The sequence below is a fragment of the Stylophora pistillata genome, chromosome 8, assembly GCF_964205215.1.
Source record: "Stylophora pistillata chromosome 8, jaStyPist1.2, whole genome shotgun sequence".
In the NCBI taxonomy this organism is placed as follows: Eukaryota; Metazoa; Cnidaria; class Anthozoa; order Scleractinia; family Pocilloporidae; genus Stylophora; species Stylophora pistillata.
This window is the reverse complement of record NC_142526.1, coordinates 10,378,465-10,405,242: the sequence shown is the minus strand read 5'-3', so window position 1 is coordinate 10,405,242 and position 26,778 is coordinate 10,378,465. Positions and strand designations below refer to the sequence as shown.

Here is a 26,778-nt window from a genome sequence, read left to right as displayed (position 1 = left end):
GATAAGCGACCTCCCCTCAGGTACCAAAAGTAAATATAAGCGCCCTGGGTGCTAAAATCGAATCATTACGGTACACATTTTAAGCAGAATGAATCATTTGATAGGTGAACCCGCCCCGGAAAATTATTGACGGCTGAAAAAGACTCGCAGAATGAAGGAAAGTCGTGAGCCTCATGAGACAACTGTATGAACCACGGTGATACACTGCAACTTATTCTGTGGTATCAATTATCCACCTATCTTTCATTTCACCACAAATGACATGGCAAGGGGCCACCAAGTTCGTTAAAAAAGCTTTGGTTTGTCATCGTAACAGGAAAAGTAGACGCAGGGTCTAAACCTGTTCTGTCACGCGTTGCGTGACTCCCAGGCTAATCGGTCATGCTGGGTAATTTTTAGTTGCTAATTGAGTTGAAAGTTGCTAGCGGTGTAAAACACATTTTTGTTTCACCGCTTGAAAATTGTTAACTAAATCATGGTGACACTTCTGGAGACAGCCCGTTTTTTTTTGCGTTGACTGTTTCTTTACTTTACGTAAAGTAACAGTCAACGCAAAAACTACCAAATCGCTCAAATTCGCCATTTAGAACCACAGAAACGACAATACACAGCAAGTGAGGTAGGTTTACATTTATTTTGAGCCTTAACATAGACATTCCTTGATATAACTTTACGATATAACGACTCTTCAATAATCTCCCATACATTTCTTTCTATTTCGAACGAACGACCAGACACGCCGCTTGTGTGGGCTGCCTGTGGGTAAAATGGAGCGCGATAGTAATACATAAGGCGCGATGGTAGCTGAAGACCGAAAAAGGAGGGAGCAGGGTGAATTGGATGTATGTTTATCTTTTCCGAAGAGACGTCGACGAAGCAGATTTTTTAACAAACACTGAGTTTAATTAGGTTTTAAGTTTTCTTTCAAACTACAAAGGAAAGAAAATATATACATTACAATATTATACAGATACAACTAACTACAGGAATTACAAAAGTTACAAGAAAATCACTAAACTACTTACAATTCTGGTTGCCTTCTCCTCTGCCCATTTGAAGGTACGTACCTATTTATCCTTTTACAAAGGTATGCATGTTACGTAATACGCGTAGCTTTTGACACGTATTTATTAATCCTTATACAAAGTCTCAAGTTCCTTGTCAAAATATGTGCGTTATGCAAAACACAGGGGGAGTGAGGCTTGGCTCTGACTACTCCCGTACCTTACCTACATGAGATATGAGCCTCTACTAACAACCGTTTGGCCGTGGAAGAATCTGAGTACGAAATTAGCTTCTGACTAGACCCATGCTTCCCTCTTTTTGCCCGCCGAACCATTATTGCGGGGACATTTCCGCGTCGATTTACTTCACCAGTAGGGCTGTTTGTGCCAAGTTCCCAGAACGATAGGAATTGTTCGTTAACTATTTTCCTGAAAATGATAGGAGGAACTGTAAATTTCGGCGTCGTAATCGCTGTTTCAAAGGCTTACGATAGCGCAACCAGCTTTGTCTACGCTAGGGAAGTCGATAAAAAGGAGTTTGGCGGGTTCGGCAAACCGTTCCAATTATCAAGTAGGTCAAACGACTTTTCAAAACACGTCTGGAACAACGACAAGTTGACAGAAGAAAATATTGGAGTTGGAACAATCCTGAAATACGAACAAATGGGAAACGAATATCTCTACGCGGAAGGCACAGAATTTCAGCGGCAGGTAAGCACCGAATTCGAAATACGTAAACGTATGCGGTTATTCTCTACAATCCTACAGTATGGTTTAGGGAATCTCTGCTGAAAAACAGATTTTGTTCCAAAGGATACCGATTGATTTCTCTTATCTGTTCTTTGGATTTTCTTCAAGATCTCTAAAACTAGCTGGGGGCGTTTAGTTTTCAATTAAAAACTCCCGCGCGTCGCGATGTAACTTCGCGAGAGAAATTTGTTTTGGATGGTGACGTCACTGCATTTTCAGAGCTTTTCAACATGGCGCCTGCGGGAGTAGATCTAGCAGTAGCTCTGTACAGTTTTGAGCCTGAATACTCAAATAGCAGCGATAGCTTTGTCACCAGGTTAGGTAGGAATGTGAAGGAAGTGATGAGGAAGGTTTTTGGGCATTTACAAAACCAGGAGTGGTGTAAATATGCAAATTGCAACTCAAATGCATCTGCTCCCAAAAAAATTTTGGAAGTATTTGCCTTGGCAGATTCCAACAATGTAGAGATAAAGTGAATATCAAGCCTAACAATTTCGGTGTCATTTGTTTATGTCGAACTGGGATAAAAACTATGCCTATTGTAATTAAATATCTCATGTAAGCAAGAAATAATTGTGCCTCAGCTGTGCCTTTCTACTTGGAAGCTAATTGGCACTATGTTATGGTGTCGTGTAGTTCTATAACGTTTCCCAAGCCTCTCGCGCTTTTCAAAATGGTCACACTTGCATCATCTTCTGTGACTCATCCTGGTTCAGTTCTAACACTGGCTATCTTTGAATGAATCTGATTGGAGCTGTTCAGTAACTCCTCTTTATTTTACACCACATTATTTTTTTTGCTGCATTACTCTAAATTTATACAACAGTAGGCACTAGCAGTTATAGACTGCCTTTTATTTTTAACACATCTACTGAGCTCTCCAATGAATTTAAGCCTTGGGAAATTAGTATAAACTGTTGGTAGTTTTTTTAATGTGCCCTTTGATATTTTCATTGCTATGTTATTCAAAGCCAAAACATTTTATTTCATTAAGATTAGTCACATTTATGCATTCTTCATGATTTTAATTTGAGGCTCATTTGTTTTAGGTGGATAATTTTTTTGCTTTCTCTCATCTACAATACCTTTCATTAAACACAAAGCCACCTGTCTGAAATCCTTAATCCTTATTATACTCTTTTACTTTTTGTTGTAAAACATGTTACTGACTCAAAAAAAAAGGAAACTTTTTAATGTAGAATCTTTTTCATAGTTTTCCCACACATACCAGTCTATCACATCTTATTTAAGTTAAACGAAACTTTTTGAAATTTTCAAAACTCAGTCAGGAGGCCCTCCCACTCAGTCGATAAGTACCTATTAAAGTGCACCTAAACCCCAAATTTTTTTTTCGCTTAACGGAATAAGTGAAGGTGTAGTCTGATCGTCCGGGTGAGTGTAGTCCTGAGAAGGACTGTTGTCGGTGGCAGTGACTGACGTTTCGACAACCTGTGCGGAAGTCATCATCAGAGTCAAGTGAGTGATTGTTGTCAGTAGAATGTTCTTATTCCAGTTCGTGTGAAATGATCGGTTGGTTTTGCCGTGATGTTATTGGCTGTAAGACTCAAGTGACGTAAGTCGTTCGTGATTGGTCTGTTTCGGTCTGTCGGTAAAGCTAGGTTGTTCTTTTTCGGTCGTTTGTGATGTTTATGTCGTGAATGAGTCGTTTGTATGGGGCGGGTAGTTGTTGACATCTGTTTAGGGGAGTCTGTTCTAAGTTAGTAAACCAGCTTTCCAGAGTCAGTCGTTGAAAATAGTCAGTGCTGTAGGTTAGGCATTGCGCAGAGTCCCAGTCAATGTTGTGGTTGGTAAGTCGATGGTGTTCAGCAATGTGATTGCTGACATCACCTTTCCTCGTCGCCCGTCTGTGTTCAGTCAGTCTTGTTGTGAGGTTTCTGCCAGTCTCACCGATGTAGGAGGCTTGGCAGTCGGAACAATTGATCTTATAAATCGTTCCCTGTCTGTTCCTCGGCTCGTCTTTGTCTTTAACGTTGGTTAGTAACTGACGTAGTGTGGTGATGGGTTTGTGGGCGACGCGGATATTGAAGGGTAGTAAGATGCGCGAGATGTTTTCAGACATACCTTTTATGTACGGTATGGTTGCTGTAGTCGTAGGGATTGCGGTGTCGTTTGTTTCGGTAGTGGTAGTGGGTCGGTGAGTGTTTCGTCGGATGAAGTCGTTGTTGTAGTTGTTCTTCGTAAAAACACGGTGAAGGTATTTGTTCTCGTCGGATAAGCTGTCTGTCGAGTCACATACTAGTTGTGCGCGTCGTGTTAGAGTTCTGATAGTTGTGGCTTTGTGTGATGTAGGGTTGTAGGATGACTCGTCTAGTAATCTGTCGGTGTGTGTCGGTTTCCTGTAAACTGTCGTTCGTAATGAGTTGTCGTTGTGGCTTACCAGGCAGTCTAGAAAAGGAAGTTTGCCATTTTCTTCGACTTCTCTGGTAAACTGTATGTCAGTGTTTTGTTCGTTAAGGTGGTTGTGGAATGCGTCAATTTCGTCGTGTCGAACGGCGGTGAATGTGTCGTCAACGTAACGTAAAAGAACAACCTAGCTTTACCGACAGACCGAAACAGACCAATCACGAACGACTTACGTCACTTGAGTCTTACAGCCAATAACATCACGGCAAAACCAACCGATCATTTCACACGAACTGGAATAAGAACATTCTACTGACAACAATCACTCACTTGACTCTGATGATGACTTCCGCACAGGTTGTCGAAACGTCAGTCACTGCCACCGACAACAGTCCTTCTCAGGACTACACTCACCCGGACGATCAGACTACACCTTCACATGTTACCCCCGGGTTCAAACCATTTACTGCATTAACGGAATAAGTGTATTTTTTGGAGTATTTCTGTGCAAAAATTTTTTTATTTGCTCAAATCTTCAATTTTCTGTGCCCAGTCAAAATATGGAAAATTGGCCGACATCTTGCCCCATGACCAAGTTTAAAGAGGAATGGCACCAGCGGGTAATGTGATGTCAAATCGAGAACACGAAAGTCTGCATTTCACACATTTTCACTTGTTTGGGAAGGTTGTAGTCAGTATTGTCCGAAAATATGCCGACTAAGTGTGTTGTAGAAGGATGTAGCAATGTGCGAAATTTGCAAGCGGGTATCGCGCTTCATACATTCCTCATACAACACACCTAGTCGGCATATTTTGGACAATATCGAGGACAACCTTCCAAAACAAGTGAAAATGTGTGAAATGCAGACTTTCGTGTTCTCGATTTGATGTCACATTACCCGCTAGAGCCATTCCTCTTTAAATTCAGTCGTGGGGTAAGATGGCGGCCGATTTTCGGTATTTTGACTGGGCACAGAAAATGAAAGATTTGAGCAAATTAAAAAATTTTTGCACAGAAATACTCCAAAAAATACGATTATTTCGTTATGCGAAAAAAAAATTTTTGGGTTTAGGTGCACTTTAACTTTAAGCAGTAGATTCTGCTTTCTATTGGATTACCAGTGTAATAACCCACATGGATAGTTGAGAAAACACGAGAAAAGTTTGTAAATTGATCATGAGCCAGAGCTGATTGATTTAGAAACTTGTATTGCTAGGCTTTGGTCATGTTAATGATGGACTTGTTTTTCCCAGTGTCTCTATTTTACTATTTTTCTTTCACACAGATTTAAATGTGATGAAGATTGTGGGGCAGAAAGCTATTTTCTGTGAATACATGTAGACACTGAGAATCCACCGGCTTCTTAATATTCTTGATCTCCCCAAAACTTTTATCCAGTTCCAGCTCTTGAGGTTCGACAACAAGGGCAGAATGCACAGTAGTCACTAAGAAATTAGGCTGCCTGCTGAAATTTCAAGTGACGTGGCTCAAAGATGGTCCCAAAAAGAAGGTACTTTGCGTGCAATAAGAAATCTGGCCTGGGAACAACCTCTCCTTTCCAGACATCTGCAATGTTTTAAATGCAGTGCTATTAAGCTTTCTGCATGTGAGAAAAATAATTTTTTCGTTTGGAGCTTAAGTGTTTTTCAGCAACGATTTCCTTTAAAAAACAACAACAACAACCAACCAAGCAATTAAGCACTATGAATCTAACGGACCTAATGAATTCTGATCAACTATCCTTTCACTAATATGAGTGACGAAGACAGAGGTTCTCCTTACAATTTTTAAAACTGATCCATTGTACAAATCCATAGCAAACTTGGTTTCCCAGGAACAAAAATTGATCAGATACACATGTATGTCAATCAGACGGGTGATGAGAAAAAACAAAAGTAGAAATTTTAAAAGGGTTATCAGTTGATCCAATACCAAATCCTCTGAATTTACATCATACGAATTTTATGAGGGAAAGTGAGGAGAATTAATGAGAGCTTGGAAGTGAAAGGTTAAACAGTTAAGAGCCACTGAACATAACTATCAAGAAACCACTAACAGTTTCAAAATTTTGTAATGCATTTTATTTTTCCTTTTTATTTGTTTTATTTATTTTATTTAATCGCTTCGCCAACCGGCAGGGACAACGCAACAGCTTGCGCCAATTACTGTGGACCCAATAAACTCACCCATCCCACCCCAGGGGAGGACATCCATCACACAGTAATCTTGAGTGTAGGAAATTAATGTCTCCTACCCCTAACCCTGCAGGAGATGGGACCTCCATTTATTCATCCCTATCCGAGAAGACTAGAATATCTAACTATTTCTTGATGAAAAAGAAAGGCAGCAAATTCTTCTCAATTATTTTAAGACCCTAAGTCTTGGTCCGGCTTGGGCTTGAACCCTCGACCTCCCGCACAACAGTCCAGCACTCTATTCATTGAGCTAACCGGGAGGCGGTTAATGAACCTTTTCCAAAAATAATTTTAAAAAGTTCTATTGCACTTTTCTTTCTCCAAGAAATCAAAAAGTTCAAAATATCCCCCTCATAGAGCAAGGAAATATTATGCAACTGTATGCTACAATGTGATGCTATCGCACCATTAAATTTTGTGTGCTAGCAGACGGTCCATCATCTTAATTTATCCTTTTATTTTAATGCCTACAACTGTCTATCTTGGCCTGCCAAAAGTGGTGTGTCCAGGTTGAAAAGAGTTTGGGCTATTTTGTCAAAAATGCAATGCGAACCACTGAACACCTGTCACAACCTATTTAACAGCCTTTAACAATGATATATTTTTGGTATATTTATGAAGTCAAGGCCAGTCTTTCAGCTTGGCCAGGGTTGTACCAAATACATGACCTCTTGTGTGACAGCCATTCAACAGATCACATTACATTTTTTGTCATGACAGCCCAAACTCTTTTCAACATGGATGTATGACGTATGGCAGGCCAAGAAAGAAACTTTGAGGAATTAAACCACAAGGATAAAACTTAAAGATGATGTATACGTTGATTTGTAAATATATTATATGTTTTTTCTCTTGTTTTGAAGGATGTCGTTAAAATTCAGATGGACCTAAGTTACGGTGAAGACGTTTTTAAAGGGATTAAAGATGCACTTCCTGAAGCAAATGTTTCAACAAGAAAAGGCATTTACCAAGACAGTGGGCCACCACCAAAGCTTCCAGTTTTCCTTGTCAGCATCACATCTGGTGAGATAAAAAATGAGAGAATAACTTTCAAAACAAAACTTGGGGAAAGTATAAACCTGAAGTTGAATCGTAGGGAGAACCTTGTGCTGTCCCCATCACCAATTAAACTACAAATGAGAGATGTCGAAGATGACTATGATGTTGGTGATTTAGCTCTTGTCAAAATGGGAGACTTGGAAAGTGGTTTAAGGAAGCCTACGTACCAAGCTGTTTGTGAAGGCTTGATCATCAGTAAGTACTTTTTTCATCCAGGGCTCAACACTAACTTTTTAACTTAGTAGCCAAGTGGCTAGTGACATCTTAGATGTTACAAAAATTTCAGTTTGTTTACTAGCCAAATTGGCTAGTGGAAATCTCAAGCCACTAACCAAAACCAAATGTCTACTAGTCTGTGGCTAGTGGGCTACTGTTAGTGTCAAGCCTTGTCATCCCAATTTTTATTGCATGTTACTTCAAGTAAAGGTTGATAATGCTGAACTAATATCATGACAAGCTAGAGGAACCAAAGCTCAGTTCATGTTTTTGTCAATTCAAGTAGTTCTGAAGACATGAACGTCAGTCAAGACACTTGGCTGAGCTTGAGTTTAACTTTGATTTGGAACTTTTCCAAACAAAGTAATACAATTTGAAGTGCATCATTTCTGTTTTCTGAAAGCTTTTATATGCCAAGCATAATTATTTAGGCATTCTGATCGGTTATTTCTTGTAATCTATTGGAGGACAGATGTATAGATGACATTAACATCAATAACATTTTGCTTTATATAAAACAAGAGCTTTTATGTTGCTGTGGGTCTGTTCAGACAGATGTGGTGTCTGTGGGTCTTTTCAGAAAGATGTGGAATATAAATTATTTAAATTTTTTTTTCTATCATGTGAACATTTAAAACACTTAATTCCTTGGGCTGATTTTGTGCAATTGCAATTTCACTTTTTTAAAATTATAGCCAATAAAAATAAGTTTATGACCTGTGCTATATCCTTCACCCTGAGGGAAAGTCATTTTGAATTTCAAAAGAGGAAAAAAAAGAGGGGTGACTGGAATTTCAAGAGATGAACTTCTGGGAATTAATAGCAAATAAACCCAAGGATTACTGTTGAAGTGATTGATTAAAGTGCTTCAGAGTCAAACAGTGACAATTGTTTGGCTGAAAAGGTTACAAGTCTGGAAATGAAGAAGTATGTTTTATTATGACTTTCTGTTTATCCAGGGTACAAGGCAAAAGTAATTTCAATTGACAAGGAGCCAGTAAAGATCATGAATGTGGATGGTAATTGGCATCAATTAGTATCAGGAAGTGTCAAGTTTGACACTGGGAATGATGCTGCAACAGCAATATCTAAAAAGCTAGTAAATGATTTGGGCCTTGAGCCTAACTTGCTCAAGAGGAGAAAAGTGACATTGGCAGGAGGTTATGGCATGTCATGTGGTTCAGTAGAAATTATCATTGTTATCAGAGGATTTGAATTCTCAGTTAATGCACTAGTAGATGCTGTCGGCCCGAACACCGACCTTCTAGTAGGTATGGATGTTATACAAAGTTTATGCGAAAAAAACTTTACTCTAGGGACACCTTGACACAAAAATTTGTGCTTGGGTAGAATAACTATTTCTAACTTAGTCATGTTTCCTTATTTCTATTTTTTTTTTAATGGAAGCAAAATACTGTCAAGGGTAGCAGTCTTATTTTTTTAATTCTTAAGTTGGGGTTTTCTCTCTTGTTGTAGTCATTTTTAACTAATCATTTGGTAGAAATTAGTTTGAAGCCTTATAGTTACAGCCTGTTTGGCTTTAATTATGTGACACTGAAGGCATCCATTATAGAATTAAAAATAGCCACATGATGGCTTTAAATAAATAAATATAAATATAATAAATAAATGAAATAAATAAATGATGATTTAACAATGGACATCCACTGGGTGGCTATTCTTGTCCACTGTTCCAGATCGAATTGGAATTTGGAATGTTGGTTTTTGCGGAGGGAGGAAAACCGGAGGACCCGGAGAAAAACCCTCGGAGCAAGGACGAGAACCAACAACAAACTCAACCCACATGAGACGCCAGGTCCGGGAATCGAACCCGGGCCACAGTGGTGGGAGGTGAGTGCTCTCACCACTGCGCCATCCCTGCTCCCTGCTTTAAATTCCATTGTGCATTACAATATCAAAGAAATATAATGCTCTATGCTGAACACAATGTTTTTTGTGGTCAGTGAAATACGCTGTGATGTTAGCAGTTGCAAGGTACAATTTTGATACCACATGGCAAATTCCTTTTAGTTTATAAAATTATCTAAATATACCTATAACCACGTTTAGATCGAATTTAACTAAAATAATCTCGCAATTTGTTCTTAAATTTCAGTCTCGAATCTAACGACCTTAGTTCAGCAGGCAGGTTGTTGAAAGTCTTTGCTCCTTGGTAATAGAAGCTCTTTTTACCAAATTCTAAACGTATTTTGGGTAATTTCACTGATATACCGTTATTCCTAGTGGCCTTAGAATGAACCAGTCTTTCGAAGTAGTTCTTAAAGGGTGTGCAAACATTATTCAGGAGACAGTCGAAAACAAACAAACAGGTTTTACACTTGATCAAATTGTTCACGGATGGGGGATTAAAAGAACTATTGCCAATAACTTTAAAGCCTCGTCGTTCGATGTTCTTTATCATTTTATCATTATCAAACAAAGAGCTAAAACGATAAGCAATAAAAAATGTACCTTGAAACTGCTTACATCGCAGCATATTTAACTGACCACAAAAAAAAATTGTATAAAAATTCATTATTATTATTATTATTATTTATTTCAGATCAATTTCCTGATTAATTACGGTCACTTGAACTTTGAATTACTTACTGTAAGTACTAGTTCAATGGGCTTTATTTAATTGCTTATTTTTCAATTGTGGTTTTTCCTGCTTGGTCGTGCTATAATGACACAGCTAAAAGCAGTCAGGCCAGTGGGGCCAAAACAAAACGGCAAACAAGAAACTATGAAGCCTGAGTGAAGCCCAGGTGTGAAACAGTTTTTCAATGAGAATTCCCATGATGCTGTAAATGATCACTTACTCTTCTCTGAAATCACTGCCCCCGCATCCTGCTTGTTCAACATGTTATGAGTTGGTGACTGATTGACGTCTGTGGCAAGAAATAGACTCCATGTTTAGTTGGGTCTGATCAGTAATAGATAACAGAAGACATAAAAATGTGGTAAGAACATCAGTGACTCACTCAGCTGTGCCATGTGTGGCTCTTTTTTGTTCTTACTACATTTTGATATCATCTATTATCTATATTAGAAGAGAAAAGTAAAATGATACTAAATTGTGAGTGACATGACATGTCACATCCAATCACATTACTATTTTATCAGTGCAAACATGGCCAACATGTTGTTACAGTCAGGCAAAGGTCCCAGAATTTCATATCTTTTTCTAAAATTCTAGTACCTATGAATGTTGACTTAAAAGAATGCACTTATCAAAAGTAATATTATGATACAACCGCACAAAGTAGAGTACAAAACATGTGTGAGTACACAAAGTAGAGTACAAATATCCTGGGATATTGTACAGTTGGTTATTTTGTAGTGTAAAAAAACCTGTTTAAGCAGTTAGCTGCACACATTACACTTCTCTATCCCTTCTGCTCTTCCCACCTTATGAGCAATGAAGAGAAACACTTGACAGAAATAAAAGCAGTTGGATACTTATAAACAACTTATTAGATGTTTTAGCATTTAGTATTGCTTTTTATTATCCAACTACACTTCGTAGAGTACAAATAACGCCATAGACGAGTTCAAATATCACGCGGTATTTGTACTGTAGAGTACTGGTTAAACAGGTTTTCTTGCATCGCGCAAGCGAAGAATTGAACTGCAGTTATGAAAAAAAAATGGCGGACAATTTGAATCATATTTCCGACGACGAAGAGTCGGAATGGCTGGCAAATATACATCCAAGTTTATTAGGTGAATCGAATGAAGAAAAACAGCTAGACAACCTGGAAATTTCTTCATTTTTTGAAGGAAAAAGAAACAGCAACACGACAACCTGCCAATTCCGTTCCGCTTCGCATACTTCTGTCACGCATCCCCTGTAAATAAATATCCGTGAAATTCGCCCGCACAGAAATAACAGTTTGGCATGTTGAATAATAAATAACTTATTAGACGTTTTATTGTGTAGTATTGCTGAGTATTTTTACTCATTATTTGTATTTTGACTCGCCCTACGGGCTCGTCAAAGTACGGCACAACTCATAAAAATACTCAGTGATACTACACAACAAAATGTCTAATAAGATATACGTATTTTTACTTGTTTGTATTTTGACTTGCCCTGCGGGCTTGCCAAAATATGGCAGAACTCTTGAGTATGAGTTATTAACCAAGCACGAGGTCAGAATGGCTGGATATTGGCTGAGTTCTTTTTTTACATTTCTATGGACCGAGACGAAGTCCAGGTCCATAAAAATGCAAAGAAAGAATGAGGCTAATATCCGGCCATCTTGACCAAACAAACTTGGTCAATAAAAAATTTATTATATTGCAAAAAGATTTCGCTTTTCGTTGTCAATATCTTTGTTTCTAACAAGAGCAGTGCTATTAAATGTCATCCTATTTATTATATGACTTTGTCTAGTCAGTTCTTTTTTAAAGGACTGTAAGTCAAGCTTGTTTTTTAAGTGTTTTGGTAAAAAATTAAAAGTAAGAGGCTGAAAAATGGAATGATCCTAAGATAGACAGCAAATGCAATGAGAAGAGTATGCAACTTGTCTACATATTTTTGTTCATGAAATTTTTTCAGTGACAGTTTTGATTGCTGATTGCTGTCAGATGTCTTTGAATTTTCCTCAGAAATGAACATGATCATAGAAGATACTCACAGTCAAATATATGTAGGTTTGTCAAGGAAATTACCAGGTAATTGTGTACTATTAAAAAAATGCGAGGTAAACTGGTCAACAGAAAGAATGACTAGAAACGACCGTTCCAAAGCAAAACGTAAAAAAAATGGTGGAGCATAACTCCAGCAAGCTCGTTTGGCTCGACAGTGGATGAAAGAACGAGATATAAAAAATATACATGTTAAGTCTTACGTATATATACATTTAAAGGCTTCTTTGGCTCGGCAGTGGATGAAGGAACAAGGAACAATCTATATGCGCGTTGAATGTAAGGTCTATAATAAGATACTTAGTGGCCCGTTTGGTTCGGCAAACGGACAAATTATGAAGCAGATAAGCTGAACGAGCCGGCTCGTTTGTTAGATGGTAGAAATGGCCTTGTATTCTGAAGTTTAGCCAGAAGTTTCGTACCTTTGGGATGTCTATGGTCATTCCCACGTTCCAACACAGCGTAATAATCTCCTTAGCTCATCATGGAAAGAAAAAAAGTCAGCCAAATCAGATACTTCTAACATAATTTGGGTACTTCTTCAAGGCTTTACCTCAAGTTGGCCCTCAGGGGCCTGGTACTAGGTTGGTCAATCCCAGCATTCGTTCGGACGCCAGTATCAGCAAAGAAGCGCATTGGTTAAAACTTTAATCACATGAACGTAGGTAGAGCGAAGTGATTACTCGTACCTCTGACACTAATACGTAGTCAGTCACTCTCACGTGAATGATTAGAGAGGAAGAAGGTAGCAATCGAAGAAGAATAATAAGGTTTGTAGTTCCTTTCAAAGAAATTTTGAGTTGTTTAGTGGCATACCTACTTGTATCGTGTGCTCTCGGAGGATGGCTTTTTCGCAACTCTTTCTTTCATAGTCTCGTGAGAGTGGAGGTGTAGTATAAACGTTGATTGTGGTTTGTTTCGAACTTGTCTGGAGGCTTCTTTCAGATCAACTGTTGTACTTGATACATATGCTAAACTCCAATCTTGCATTTGTTTAAAGCGAAGTATTTCAAATATTAGTTTGCTTTACGCGGTTTATAAAATCTAAAGCGTTTTACTGACGCATCCACCTTAAGGAAGTAGTAGTACTGAATGACTCTCTTTAGCCCTTGATGAATATTATTTCTTGAATAATTTACCATGTCAACGAAATTACTCATTAGTTTGCAGTAATGCTTGTTAAATCCGTTCCTTGCATTTCTTCTCGTGTTCGGTCTCAGCTATATATTAGTGTACGGTAATTTTTCATTATTATATTTTTTGTTACATTTTCTTAATCTCCCGTTTGATCGAAAACCGACATGACTTTGGCGGGAAAATGAAGTCACATGACTGAGTGTAAGAAGAGCCACTATTCGCAGCCATGTTGAACGAGTGATTTACTAAAATTAGTTGAGAGATGTACACAATTTTAGATGTACATATTCTTCTGCTGCTCAAGTTGTACATCTGTTTTTGGGAAAAAGAGTCTCATCAGTGGAGTATAATTCAGGAGTAATCTGGCGAGTGATTTGAAATTACAAAGGCGATTTATACCCCTGCATCGTTCGACTCGAAGTCCAATTACGAGGAACTCAGGAATGAAAAAATGTGATGCAAGGGCACATACGGTTGCACCCTTGCTATCGATACTGAACAATAGTCACTGGGCCAGTTTGTTATGCCTGTGATTGATTTCAACGTTGACCTCTCAATATGCTCATTAAAAAAGGTTTTTTTTTCTTTCATTTCGATTGGCGAGGTAATCGAGTTTTATTGCCTTACGGCTGAAGTATTTCATTTTTACTGGCTTTTCAACTGTCCAGTTTGGCCTGTCTGATTACAAATGTTTGTAATCGGAGAGGTGAAATCAGACAGTTTGGTCTTAGAAGCCAATATGCCATAAATAAGGGCTCTTAAGAACCTCATATTCAAGCATTTTGTTATGGTCACAGTTAAGCTTTCTGACAGTGAGTAAGGTGAGTAGTCTAACAATGTACAGTCATCAACAAATACAAACCCAAATCACGAGCCTGTCTTGTTAAGTTGAGCTCTAACTAGATATATACTGCAACAAATGAATTGTGTGTTCTCAATTTCTCCCTATGATAGTTGACTCAGGCTTTGCCCTTCTCAATTATCATGGATTTTAATTTGGATATATCAACAAAGTTGAAGTGGTAAATTGGCCACCGTAATGATTACAAAAGCTGACGTTTCGAGCGTTAGCCCTTCGTTGTAGGGCTAATGCTCGAAACGTCAGCTTATGTAATCGTTACGGTGGCCAATTTACCACTTCAACTTTGTTGATATATCCAAATTATTTTGTTACTCCCACCGACACAGCCCCAAACAGTTTCTTTTGAAACTATCAGCCTTTATCGTGGATTATAGTTCACCACTAAATTTTCTCCGGTTCTTATTGGTTTAAATCAATCACGTGATGCGATAGTGTTCATCCATGGAGAGACACTATCAGCCCATAGTGCCCACCCGCGGAAAATACCTGGATGGATAGTGCCCGTCCGTGGAAAATACCTGGATTGATAGTACTCATCTGTGAAAAGTTTGAATAGTTTGATGGTCATGAAGTTAGGCAGATTGGAAAAAAAGTGACTTTTCAATTCTGACAGGTACAACGTGTTATTTAGCCAATGTACGGTTGCGAATTATTGACATTTGTGACAAGCTGTAGGCACGGAAGAAAATATAGTGGTGAACAATAAAAACAATAGAGTGTTTATGTCACGGAACTATCAGTCTGATAATTGCCCCTTGGAAATTTGATGTTCTTAAAACTAGCATTATTTGCCCTCGAAGCGAAGCTTCGAGGGCAAATATTTGTGTTAAGAACATCAAATTTCTGCGGGGCAACTATCAGCCGATAGTTCCTCAACAGAAACACTCTATTGTTTAAATAGAAGTCTGCAGCTCATGATATGTTTAAGAAGTATAACACTATCAGAAAGCTGCCCTTTTCTTGTGAAAGGTAATTTCCGGGATCTATATGAGAAAATACTTGCACTAAATGGAGGCTATTGTATAGTTTACGTAAAGGTTACTTGTTATGTAGTGGAATATTCTTAAAAAAACAAAAACAAAAAAAAACAAAAAAACGAGCATTCAAACACTGTTAGAAGTGTTTAAAACTTGGTCTAAAAATTATAATGCTGCACTAGCATCTTTTTCAGGAAGAAGCTCGGGTAAACATGTTTTTAGTGCATTTCAATTGGATCATGTTTACCTTAGGTCCTCTCGGCCAATATCTCAGTCGTTAAATTGGTTAAGAGTTGGTCAATACTCAACCGATGTGCCACTTGACACTTTTCCGACATTCAGTAGATAGTCAGTCAACAACCAGGCTATAGTGAATGGTCAAGAATGGACAACAGCCACTGAAAATATTCTTTGAAGGGCAAGAGAAAATAAGTTAAATTTGAGTAGAGAAAATAGAACTTGGTAACAAGAACCAACCAAGTGATGGAAGTGTTCTTAAAGTATCTGCCAAGTGTTGGCTGAGTGTCACTAAAATATCAGATGTTTGTTGCCTAAGTATAATCTGATGTGTGTTGGTTGAGAGGCAACTGATGTTGTTCTACATATCCACTGACACTCAGTTGACATGCTGACTGATAGTGAAAGTGGATAATCAGCTGACAGATGCCTTAAGTACACAGGATCTGAATTTATCCACTTTCCCACCAGTCAAAAATGTCCTTGCTTTGATCTAGAATTTTTTTAATTGATGTTCACCTATTTGGCACGCTGGGTTATTTCTATGTATGTTGACAAGTAAAGTTCTTGGCATATGTGTACCCATTTTTTTGCTCCTATTTTGCTTGTCATCATCATGAGTGATTCTTATCATTATAAATGATTTTTATCATTGGTTTTTGGGATATTATTTGCTTTTTTATGGAACATCAATTGATATTATGTACTACAATTGACAATTCTCCTGGAATTTTGTTTTTCAGCACAAAATGTTTTCCAATGCTGAAGAAATTTCCCCAAGCAGAAAGAGGAAGAAGAGCCTTAGTGATATAATTACAAAAAACGTAAATGTACTCAAACGGGGCCAAGTTCGCGAAAGTGATGGTGAAGTCTATATGCCAACATCCACCATTGAAATGAGCATTATAAAGAGGCTAGGACAGTCGAAAAAAGTCTCTTTTACAGCCAGCACAACTGCATCAGAGATGCAAAGAAAACTGGAGGAAAGCTTTAATTTTCTTTCTGGTACAAGGTGTGTTTTGTCAGAAACAAACTAGAAAAAATTGGAAACTCATCTGAGACTTGTGAATAGGGCTATTGGATTTTTAAGTTTGATCAGCAATATAGTCACAGGATAGTAGTTGAAAATTACAGACAACATTCTCCATGCCAGAATAAAAAGATACCTCAGACCATGGAAATTTAGCCAAGGAATTGTACATTGTAGCAAGAGAATTCTCCAACCTTAAATGCCAATGAACTCCCTGGAAAGGAAAGTGTAGTGGAATGTTGTTAGATCTTAAACTCAATCAGGGGTTTCATTAATGTTTTCTGCAGGAGGGCAACTGGTTTTCACAGGTGGGCAAAACTCTTTGAACTGAACTTGTTTATAAGATAAACTTTCCTGCAAATGGTCAAATCAGGTGGGCAAAGCCGTCCTCACAACCGGTCAATTTGTCCGGTGCCTGGCCCTTAATGAAACCCCTGCTCAATGACAATAATATTAAAAAAAAACACAATTGGGAAGGCTACTCTTTAAAGAAAATGAATCCTTCTGGATTATTCTCCTCTCGACTTAGAAGATTATAGCCATGTCCACTATGCATAATTATTGTGTAAAAAAATTTCTTGGGATAACATTGGCAGCATCAATTTTATCAGTTCAAAATGAATTTTGATTTGCAGATTCTCCTGTGCAAAAACAAAGGAAAATAGATCCAAACTTGATTTCCTTGGGGAGCGTCACATTTGGAGTGGCGAGGAAATCATGAATCAGATTAAATGGAATTCAGCTCTTTATGTCTTCTGTGAGGTTTGTAATTACTGTCAGTGAAAGTGGAGCATTATGTGAAGAAGTGTTCTTTAAAATGATTACTGCATGGCCATATGCATGTCTTTACTCCTAGTGGGTTGTATTGTTTTTATTCCTTGGCTCACCCATTGAAAACTACCTTACTTTAAAAAAAAAAAAAAAAGTAAAAACAGCCCACAAAAACTTTAACTGTGCATACACTAATTTGTTAAAGTATGTGTTAGCCAGAGAAACTCATAAATGTGGAGGGATGACTTTCAATTGGATGTTTCCTTTTTGTAGTTGTACAAAGAAAAAAAAATATCATAAACATTGTAAGAGAAACCATGAAGTATTTCATCAAAATCATATAGTTCATTGAATTCTGACCCTTTTTTTACAGGAGGAAAACCCTGCCAATCAGCTTTCATTAGATGAACAATTGGAGAAGTTTCAAATTTCAAGAGATGTGAGTACTCTTTCTGTTATTTTGATATTTTGTTGTTGGTTATTTTGAAAATGAGTAAAGGCTGATAGTTTCTAAAGAAACTGTTTGGGGCTGCGTCGGTGGGGGTAACGAAATAATTTGGATATATCAACAAAGTTGAAATCATGATAAATTGGCCACCGTAACGATTACAAAAGCTGGCGTTTTGAGCGTTAGCCCTTCTTCGGAGTGAATAGAGGAATTGTGGGTTGTGTGTGCTTTTAAAGGCAGAAAATGGAGCTACGTTATTGGTGGGAACATGGCAGCGAGAAAAACACGAATAAATTAATTTCTCATTGCCACGTTCCCACCAATAACGTAGCTCCATTTTCTGCCTTTAAAAGTACACACAACCCACAATTCCTCTATTTGCTCTGATGAATGGTTGACGCTCGAAACGTCAGCTTTTGTAATCGTTACGGTGGCCAATTTATCATTTCAACTTTGTTGATATGTCCAAACTGTTTTGAAAATGGGCTTTCCTGAAACATTTTCAATCTGCAGACTCATGACAACTTCGGCACGGTTTAAGTGTGTACCCATGGAGATGCCGAACGATTAGCTGAGACAAATGATGCCCTTTTGGGAGAAGGGAAGGATGCTTCTCGGGGAAACTGGGATGAGAGCGACGAAGGCGACCACCTACTCTGAGTACTCCTTCGGTGTACACAAACGGGTCTAAGCGGTAAAGGCTTGACTTCTTTAACAGGTTCTTTCTTTGTCGGGAACGATCTCAACCTTCGGTTCTCTCCGCTCCTTCGAGCAATTTTATTTCGTCTGCAAAACACTCATTCTGAACGGTCCTAATCATTATCATCTCAGCTTGCATCAACTCCGTTGCTGGAGGGGGACGTGGGAGTCGTTTGGGTGGTTTTTCTGATGGGACACGATGGTCTGTTCTGTTGGTCCGGTGCTTGGGTATGTGATCTGCGCTTGCTGCTTTACGCTCTTTCACCATGACAATTAAATTGACTATGGCTCATCGCAGAGACGTGAAACTGGAAAAACGACTGAATCTTTCAGCAACCAGTCCCGGTATTGTAACTACAACTGTGGTATAGGTAGTGACTTGACCTCTGACCTCTGGATCTTGCAGGTCTAAGGTGATAGTTTCAACAGTAGAAATGGGATTGGGCGAGGCTTCTCTCAGGAACTCTGGGCCATGTAGCCATCTTGAGTCTTTCAAGTGTTCTGCAGTTACTCCCTTGGTTGCGAGATCCGCGGAATTCAAGGTGGTCCCAACATATCTCCATTGCGTTGGGTCAGAGATGCTTCTAATGATTTGAACGCGATTGGCGACATACGCATAAAAGCGCCTGCTGTCATTCTGTATATAACCAAGCGCAACCTTGGAGTCTGTGTAAAAAACAACTTCATGGATAGGTAGATTCAATTCTTCTAACAGCTTCTTCACTGACTGGGAGGACAAAACAGGGCTGCAAAGTTCAAGTCGAGGAATCGTTGTTGGTTGCAAGGGAGCCATCCTGGCTTGACCAAACAGGAATGCAACGTTAACGTTTCCTGACTCACTGACGTGGAGAAGGTAGGTGACGACTCCAATCCCGTCTTTACTTGCATCTGAGAATGAATGAATTTCCGAACGTACCACACAGCCGAAATCCTTGGGGTGATAACATCTAGGAACTGACACAATTTCTAAGTTGATGAGAGCGTCTCTCCAAGACTGCCACTGATGCATCGATTCATTGGGTAATGGGTCGTCCCAGCCAGGAGGGGTGTCACTGCCTTTTTTCCCATGATCACTAGCTGACGAAGGAGAAGTTTCCTTGCAAGATAACTGGGGCAGCTAGGCCCAATGGGTCATAGACTGAGTTTATGGTGGCAAGGACTCCTCTACGCGTAAACGGTGGCTCAGGTAAGGTGATGTGGAATGTAAAGGAGTCGCTTTCTAAATCCCACGGAACTCCTAAGGAACGCTCAGTCGGGAGGCTGTTATGACTGAAGTCAAGGTTGCGAACACTTTTCCCTCTGTTGTCCATGGGTATGGCTTCCATAACAGTTATGGAATTCGACACAACCTTGTGTAATCTGAGTTGGGCTGTCACTAACATGGCTTGTGTGTTCTTCAGTAACTCTATCATTTCTTGGTCTGTAGCGCATGAAGTAAGGCCATCGTCAATGCAGAAATCATTGCAAACGAACTCCCTTGCTGCAGCACCGAACTTCTCCTCACCGTCTTTGGCCGTCTTTCTCATGCTGAAAGTTGCTATCGCTGGACTTGACACATTCCCGAAAAGATGTACAAGCATCCGGTACTCCACTACCTCCTTCAAAGGGTCATTGTCTTTGAACCATAGGAATCTCAGATAATCCCTATGTTCGGGGTTGACATAGAATGAGTGAAACATTTGTTCCACGTCGCAGAGCAGGGCGACATTCTCCTGACGGAAACGGACGAGCACGCCGAACAGGCTGTTCATTTGGTCTGGATCTGACAAGAGTTCCTTATTTAGAGACACTCCGTGAAATTCTGCCGAAGAATCAAAAACCACGGGGACCTGATTGGGCTTTCTCAGGTGGTACACGGCGAAATGTGGTGGGTACCAGACTTGCCGGCTTCCGTTGGCAGTTTTCAGCTCATCAGGTGGTACCTGGGCGGCATGCCCGGGTTCAAGAATCTTTCCCATAAAGACGAAGTAGTCTCTCTCCAACTGTGCATTTCTCTTGAATGAATGCAACAAGCCATATAAATGACTCACAGCTTGGCTCCGGTTGTTAGGTATGACGACGTTGCTTTTATGAAAAGGTAGGGGCATTTCCCAGTTGCCTTGACTGCTCTTGTGGGCCGTGCAACTCATGATTTCTAGGAATTTGTGGTCCTCTTGAGACAGACTGACTTCGTTGTTGTGTGGGGTTGTACGGTAAACGTCTGAGGCGATCTGTTCCCCTCCACCATACTCTTCTTTGATCACAAACTAATTGGGGCAGGGTGTTGTCATGTAACGTTGGGGGCTTTCTCGTTTTACTGCAAGGTCACGATTTTCTTGGTCGAGGCGTGGTCAATTTGGTTCTGGGATGTTAAGTGCTGTTCGGTGAGCTGAGACATGAACAGGGCCTCCAACTCTGTCCGGGCATACTTGACCTGAGAGAGTCCACCCGAGGTTGAGTTTCTGGGCCCATGGGGCTTCCTTTGGACCATTTCTAAAGGCTCTAACTTTCAACAGCTCTGGTGCATCACAGCCAATAAGGATTTCAATGTTCGCGTTAGGATCCAAGGGTGGGATTTGATTGGCTATCTCCTTCAGATGGGAAAAGTTCCTGGCGATTTCTGGAGTTGGTATCTCGCTTTTGTCACGCGGAATGTGGTCGCATTCTACTAACGTAGGTAACTTAAACAGTTCTCCTCCGATGGACTTCACAAAGACCCCAGTAACTCTACGGCCACATTTCACCTCCTTTTTGGCACTACAGGTGGACAAAAGAAACTTCTGCTTGTGACAATCAGCTCCTAGCATGTTAGCGAGGTGAGGTGACACCATGGAGGTGTTACTTTGATCGTCGAGGATGGCATATACTTTATGGACAACGTCTGGCCGTTTCTTCTGAAACAAGTCTACGAGAACAGTTTTGCTGCATGACAGTCCTCCATTCCTGGTTTGGCAGATCGAAATGCAAGTTCTTAGCTCCCTGCCGTTTTCTTCGGTTGCTGGTTTCCTTTTCTCCGAGTGTAGCGGTGTGTTGTGGAGACTGCTTCTGCATTTCTCGCAGCGGACAAGCGTGTTACAGTCCTTCGCTTGGTGTTCTGGTAAAAGACATTTGAAACAAAGTCCCGCTCTCATAATCCAGGCTGTTCTGTCCGCCAGGGTCTTGCGTTCAAAGGCTCTACAGCTTGCTAGGTTGTGGCCTCTTGTGCCGTGAAATAAACAGCGTTTTTCTGTGTTTGGTGTACTACTGGTATTTCTGGCTATGGATTTAGTTTGTGACACGAAGACCTTTGCATTTGGTCTCAACGTTGACTGGCTGTTCTGTACTTCTTTGGGTTTGGTTTCTTTAAGCGTGGTTACTCCTCCTTCCAGGATGTTAGGGTGGTTCTTCAGAGTGGCTTGTTTCTGTATCATAACGGCGAAATCATGGAAGCGGGGGTAGTCATTGTGATTGCTTTCAGCATACTCAGCGACTTGCTTCTCCCATTTAAGTCGTAGATAGGAGGGTAGCTTCTCTACGATGGGCTTAACCCATTAAGGTCCAAAGCCCTCAGCCCAGACCACCCCTGAAAATCCAGACAAAATGGCTGTCCAATTAAAAAAAACCACATGGTCCAAACAAATTTACCATTTTATGTCTTGGTTTTACTCTTCAGCAGTGAAACTTTAAAACATGATTGCCAATACAATAAAGAATTACTTAAACTGCTTAAATACTGAAGATGTATGTTATGCTTTTTTAAAAAAAATATTAAAGTATGGACATCAAGTAAACAAAGTGACCATCGCTGTACTACCTACTATGTACAAGGAAATGAAAACATCTTAAAACCACAGTAAGTCTCAATTGCTGCTCTTAACTCAGCAGAAATGCAAACAAAAAGAATTAGTCAAAAACATTTTGCATTAAAACAGGCCATCTCACGGGTAAGAGAGTGAAATTCGTAAGTTTTCTTGCACAGATCAAATTTGAATTTACCGCCAGTGCTGACATCAGTGAATGTCACGAGGTAAAAAAAACTAGAAGTTACGAGTTAAGCCTACACAGACCTGGCAGTAAATTGTGTATGGAAGTATTGAAGAATGAAATAACTATCGATTGAATAGAACCCTTTCAGTTAGAGACTACGAACAAAGCTTAGATTATACCAAACAAAGAAAGTTGTTTTTATCTTTGACCAGTTCACGACTTGCAAAGTGAAGGTGAAATGAAATTGGGCTTTACGGCCTAATACAGCGCTCCAAAGAACGAAAAAAAAACAAGGTACAATTTAAGATCAAAGGTTAAGTGTTTTTTAAGAGTTAATTTCCTTCGTGCTATTTTGAAAAGCAGGAGAGTTCGCCACGCATTTGCTGACATAATGCAACGCCGCATTGCTCACAAGCATATGTTTCGAAGGCGCGTCTATCACTTTGCTTTCTCCCATCGTCGATGAAAAGATTAAGGAAATCTTTCGATGTTGCACCCTCGCCCAGATCTTTCGTTGGGCCATGAGGAAATTATGGTGAACTCTTCGATGTCAATTTCACTCAATGTGTTTGACCATTAAACCCCAAAGGCATATCTTCGTTGTCGCTATCTACTTCATCGTCTTCTTCTTCTTTGCTAGCAAAAATATGGACATCGGAGTTTGTTCCCCCTTAGCGCTTGCCGAAATCAAAGATCTACCCGATTTCTCCATCAACATCACGCAGATTTTTCTTGTAGCCTTCTCTGCCGTTCCTGTCGATTTTCAGCCACTTCGAGAGAGAAAAACCAGGAAAGATTTCTTCTTCTTCATCGGAAGAACGCGAAGTATCTTCAAATCCGCGAGAAGCCACGCTAAAATACTGAATGCTATTTTCAAAAATTCGCTAAAAATCACACACGAATCGCTGAATGAAAAACATAACATCAAATGAAAGGTTAATTTATGCAGGTCACGTTCAGTTATATTTCAATACCCAGGGGACTACGGTTTCTTAGCTACAGCCAATAAAAACGAGTCATATCTGACAGGGCGCATGAGGGCGCACTGGATTTTCAGAGGGGTTTTATTTCCGGGCGCATGAGGGCGCACTGGACGTCAATGGGTTAATGGCATATGGATAGTTCAAGCAGGCAAGACCAGGGAGAAAATCCATTTGGCTGTCTTCGTTGGCGCAAGTATCAGCGAACACCTGTAGTTTCTCCGCTTCCCTTTCACTGAATTTTGCTGCTCCACTCAGTTTCTTCAGTAAGGTGTTGGTGATAACTGCTGAATTTCTGAACCGTTTTTCGAGTTCAGACCAAGCTTCTTGTAAGAGGGAGGTGGGTTCTCTGTACTGTCTCTTGCGGTAACTATCCACCAACTTCTGTGGGTCGCCCTTAGTGTACTGTTGCAGATAGTTAATCTCCTGGTCGGGGGATATGTTGGCATTTTGTAGCATCGCCTTGGACGCACTTTTCCATGGGTGGAATAAGGTAGCATCTCCACCAAATGTATATGGATGACATTTTGGTAGGCTCTGTCTCGCTAGGCTGGCAGTCAATTGCTTGTTAGTGGCCACGATTGCTTCTAAGCATTCGATTTCCCGTGAGGTTTTGGGTGTCTGTGAGAGGGGTGTGTACTGGTTAGACTTGGGTCTCTCCTGGGGTAACCTGTGCATTGGCATTGTAAGGTTAATTGGCACTGTGGTGTTGCCATCATAATTTCTTTTCAACCCAGAGGTTACAGGTACTTCAGGAGGCATTGCGTTAGGCTTGTCAGTGATGTGTGTGGTTTCGTTGACCCATGCTTGAGTTCGGCGCCCTGTGTCTTCAGTTGTACTAGCACGGGAGAGGGGGTGAGACCTTTCTTCTTCTTCTTCCATTGACCTTTCGATGGCAGTGAGTTTGGCATCAGCTATAGCGGCAAGCTTTTCGGCGGCTAATACTGCCATGTCTTGATCCTATTTGGCGCGACGTTCTTCCCGGAGGCGCTCTTCTTCAGCCTTGCGTTGTCTCCTTTCAAGTTCCTTTTCTGCCATTATTGGGTCATATTCTGCTTGTTTTTTAGCAGTGGCAGCTTCTACTAATGCTTTTGTTCTCGCAGAACTAGCTGACGAGCGTGACGATGATGTACTTGACGAGAGTCGAGATTTGCGTGACGTGAAGTCGTCCTCCAACTGATCATGAAACTGTGCTGATTTTGCTTTGCTCAATGTGGTTCATGCATATTCAAGATTACTTTGACCAAATTTTCACACACGTTCAGCTTTGCTTAATGCGTTGCCCCACTTGTCTTGTGCATAGAGGCCTTGTAACTAACTTAGAATTTCTTCATACTTTTGTGTGGGGCGCTCTAATGCTGACTTATCGATGGCACTAGCTTTCTTGTGTAGGGCGGCGTAAACGGAATCAGCGGTCTTCTGAAGTGTTTTTGTTAGGTTGCCCAATTTGGTGGTTTTTTCCTGAATAGCGCCTTGGAGAGCTTTCCTAGAGGGGTGTCGTTGACGTTTCTGCGTGGTTCCTTGAGAGTTTGAGTCCGCTGGCTGGCAAAATGGCGGGCTCACTGGTGTGTGACTACACGTGTTGGCGGCCATGGCGAATACAAGCTTCGTAAATTGAATTCACAGTTGCGTACCTGAATTAAATGTTCCAATTTACTCCGAACTCCAAAAGGGGCAGCTGATTGCCAAGCCATCTATTTTCACTGTCGCGTTCTTAGCGTAGTGTTCAACCGAGACATGAAGAGTATACAAATCGATGGTTTATTTTCCTTCAGTGTCGAATGGTGAAACTAAATGTAAATAAAATACAGAAAACGATGAAACGAAAACAGAAAATACGACAAGGCAAAAACAATAAATAACGGAACGATGAAAACTTACATGGATGGTGCTGCGATGAATGTTGAACTGAGAAGATAAATTAAGGTGAAACCTACCGAAACTAAAAAACGCAACACACGAGCTGTGAACCGAACAGGCCTGGGAAATAAAACTGACCGAGTGGGTCCCAGGGCCCACTGACAAAAAAAGGCGGCAAAACCCGTAACACAGAGAAACGGCAGCAGCTTGTTGACATTGAATTAAATGTTAGTTCCCATTGGAAAAAAATTCCCTTTCTCTTTTTTACATTGGAAAGCTTACTGAAGATTCCAGTGTTGGTAAAGAAACCTCATACACAAAAAGTAAACTGATTGGCATTTGCGAATCGGAACATAGGAAAAGCCGTTGTGTTGACATTCGTGGTCACGAGTGAAAATATGCTAAGCAGCTGCAAAAATCCGTTTCTCTGCTTTACCTCAACCAAAAGTTTCGTTTAAGGGCTCGTTTTAAAGCTTTTGAAATGCTTCTCAACACTAAACCGAAAGTGAAATCGTTATTTTAGTGTGAAGCGTTCAGTTGCAGTAAAACACAAGGTGATATTTTTGTTAAATGCGAATTAAATAAACAAATAGATACTAATTTGATGCCACACAATTAGCCCGCTTTGTTAAAGCCTTTTGAAAAAGAATAATAGCTTCTCTGCCCAAAAGTCGCAAGTTCTTCCATCAACAGCCTCCTTACTCTCATCGAATAAAGGCTGAACGAGAGCGAACGGCTCTCGGAAATGCAGCTTTGAGTCCTTGTGGTAAAAATGCCAGCGGCTACCCTCATTTCAGAAAGACACACTTAAACCGTCGTGAAGTTGTAATGTTGGCAGAATATATTATCCTTGATTTCAGGGTAGCAACTAGTTTTATTGTTGTGGGAGAATGTAACTGCCTTTTTTGTGAAAATCGATTCCATAATGATTGTGCGGATTAAGGGGGTGGTGATGATGATGATGATTTTCATTTAGAATTATTTAAAAAAAAGCCAACAGAGTGTGCTACATTTTTTAACCAAAATGAATGCACATTTTACTGAATGCTTCAAAATTTTATTTTACAGGGACGTTCTTCAGATACCTATGACTCGGGCATAGATTCATCTAATGATGGTATGTTACTTCAACTTTTTGCACATTGTCTTTGATTGACACTTGCTGCTGTTTGACTTTTCAGGAAACACAATTTCCTAAAACCTCTTTATATGCAGCCTAAAGCCTGATCCTCGAACATGATTCCATGCTTGATAAAAATATGATGAGAGAAGAGAAACATGACTAAATAAAATATGAGGAAACTACATGTATTTAGTCACCTGTTCTGCTTGGGTGCTCAGTAATGCACTTAACATTTATAGATCTCCAGACCTGTGATTGCATTTAGGTGATTGAAAACCTTCACATGGACCTTTGGGAAGTGTGTCATGAAAATATGATATAATTGTAATTTTTACTGGTCAACCAAATACTTTGTATTAGGTTTTCTCACGATACTAATCTGTTATTGTTAGTATTTTATTATTGATATTATTTCTATTTTTTAAGAATTTTTCTTTTTTTACCAAATTTTGTAATCTTATGTGTGA

The 26,778-nt window shown here is 39.8% G+C and overlaps 2 protein-coding genes and 1 long non-coding RNA gene across 5 annotated transcripts in view; 2 read left to right on the top strand and 1 right to left on the bottom strand.

The window, feature by feature from the left end:
• The first annotated feature begins 1,333 nt into the window (after positions 1 to 1,333).
• LOC111332458 (uncharacterized) lies at positions 1,334 to 9,250 on the top strand. Its single transcript, XM_022937798.2, has 3 exons — positions 1,334 to 1,715; positions 7,178 to 7,568; positions 8,549 to 9,250. The coding sequence occupies exons 1-3, from the start codon at positions 1,440 to 1,442 to the stop codon at positions 8,914 to 8,916; spliced, it is 1,035 nt and encodes a 344-aa protein (XP_022793533.2). The 5' UTR covers positions 1,334 to 1,439; the 3' UTR covers positions 8,917 to 9,250.
• On the bottom strand, positions 6,186 to 12,794 carry LOC111332459 (uncharacterized). The gene is made up of 3 exons (XR_002695024.2): positions 12,665 to 12,794; positions 10,412 to 10,480; positions 6,186 to 7,334 (listed from the first exon to the last, which is right to left on the bottom strand). It is a non-coding gene; the product is annotated as an uncharacterized LOC111332459 (long non-coding RNA).
• Positions 12,795 to 13,564: 770 nt separating this feature from the next.
• LOC111332449 (uncharacterized) overlaps positions 13,565 to 26,778 on the top strand; it is a 55,304-nt gene continuing 42,090 nt past the window's right edge. For 2 of the 3 annotated variants that reach the window (XM_088731197.1, XM_088731196.1), the window contains exons 1-5: positions 13,565 to 13,983; positions 16,199 to 16,467; positions 17,121 to 17,247; positions 17,630 to 17,695; positions 26,257 to 26,305. In XM_088731197.1, coding sequence (XP_088587323.1) covers positions 13,903 to 13,983; positions 16,199 to 16,467; positions 17,121 to 17,247; positions 17,630 to 17,695; positions 26,257 to 26,305 — 592 coding nt within the window. In that variant the 5' untranslated portion in view covers positions 13,565 to 13,902. The remainder of the gene's footprint in view (positions 13,984 to 16,198; positions 16,468 to 17,120; positions 17,248 to 17,629; positions 17,696 to 26,256; positions 26,306 to 26,778) is intronic. The other variant, XM_088731195.1, reaches the window with a different exon arrangement.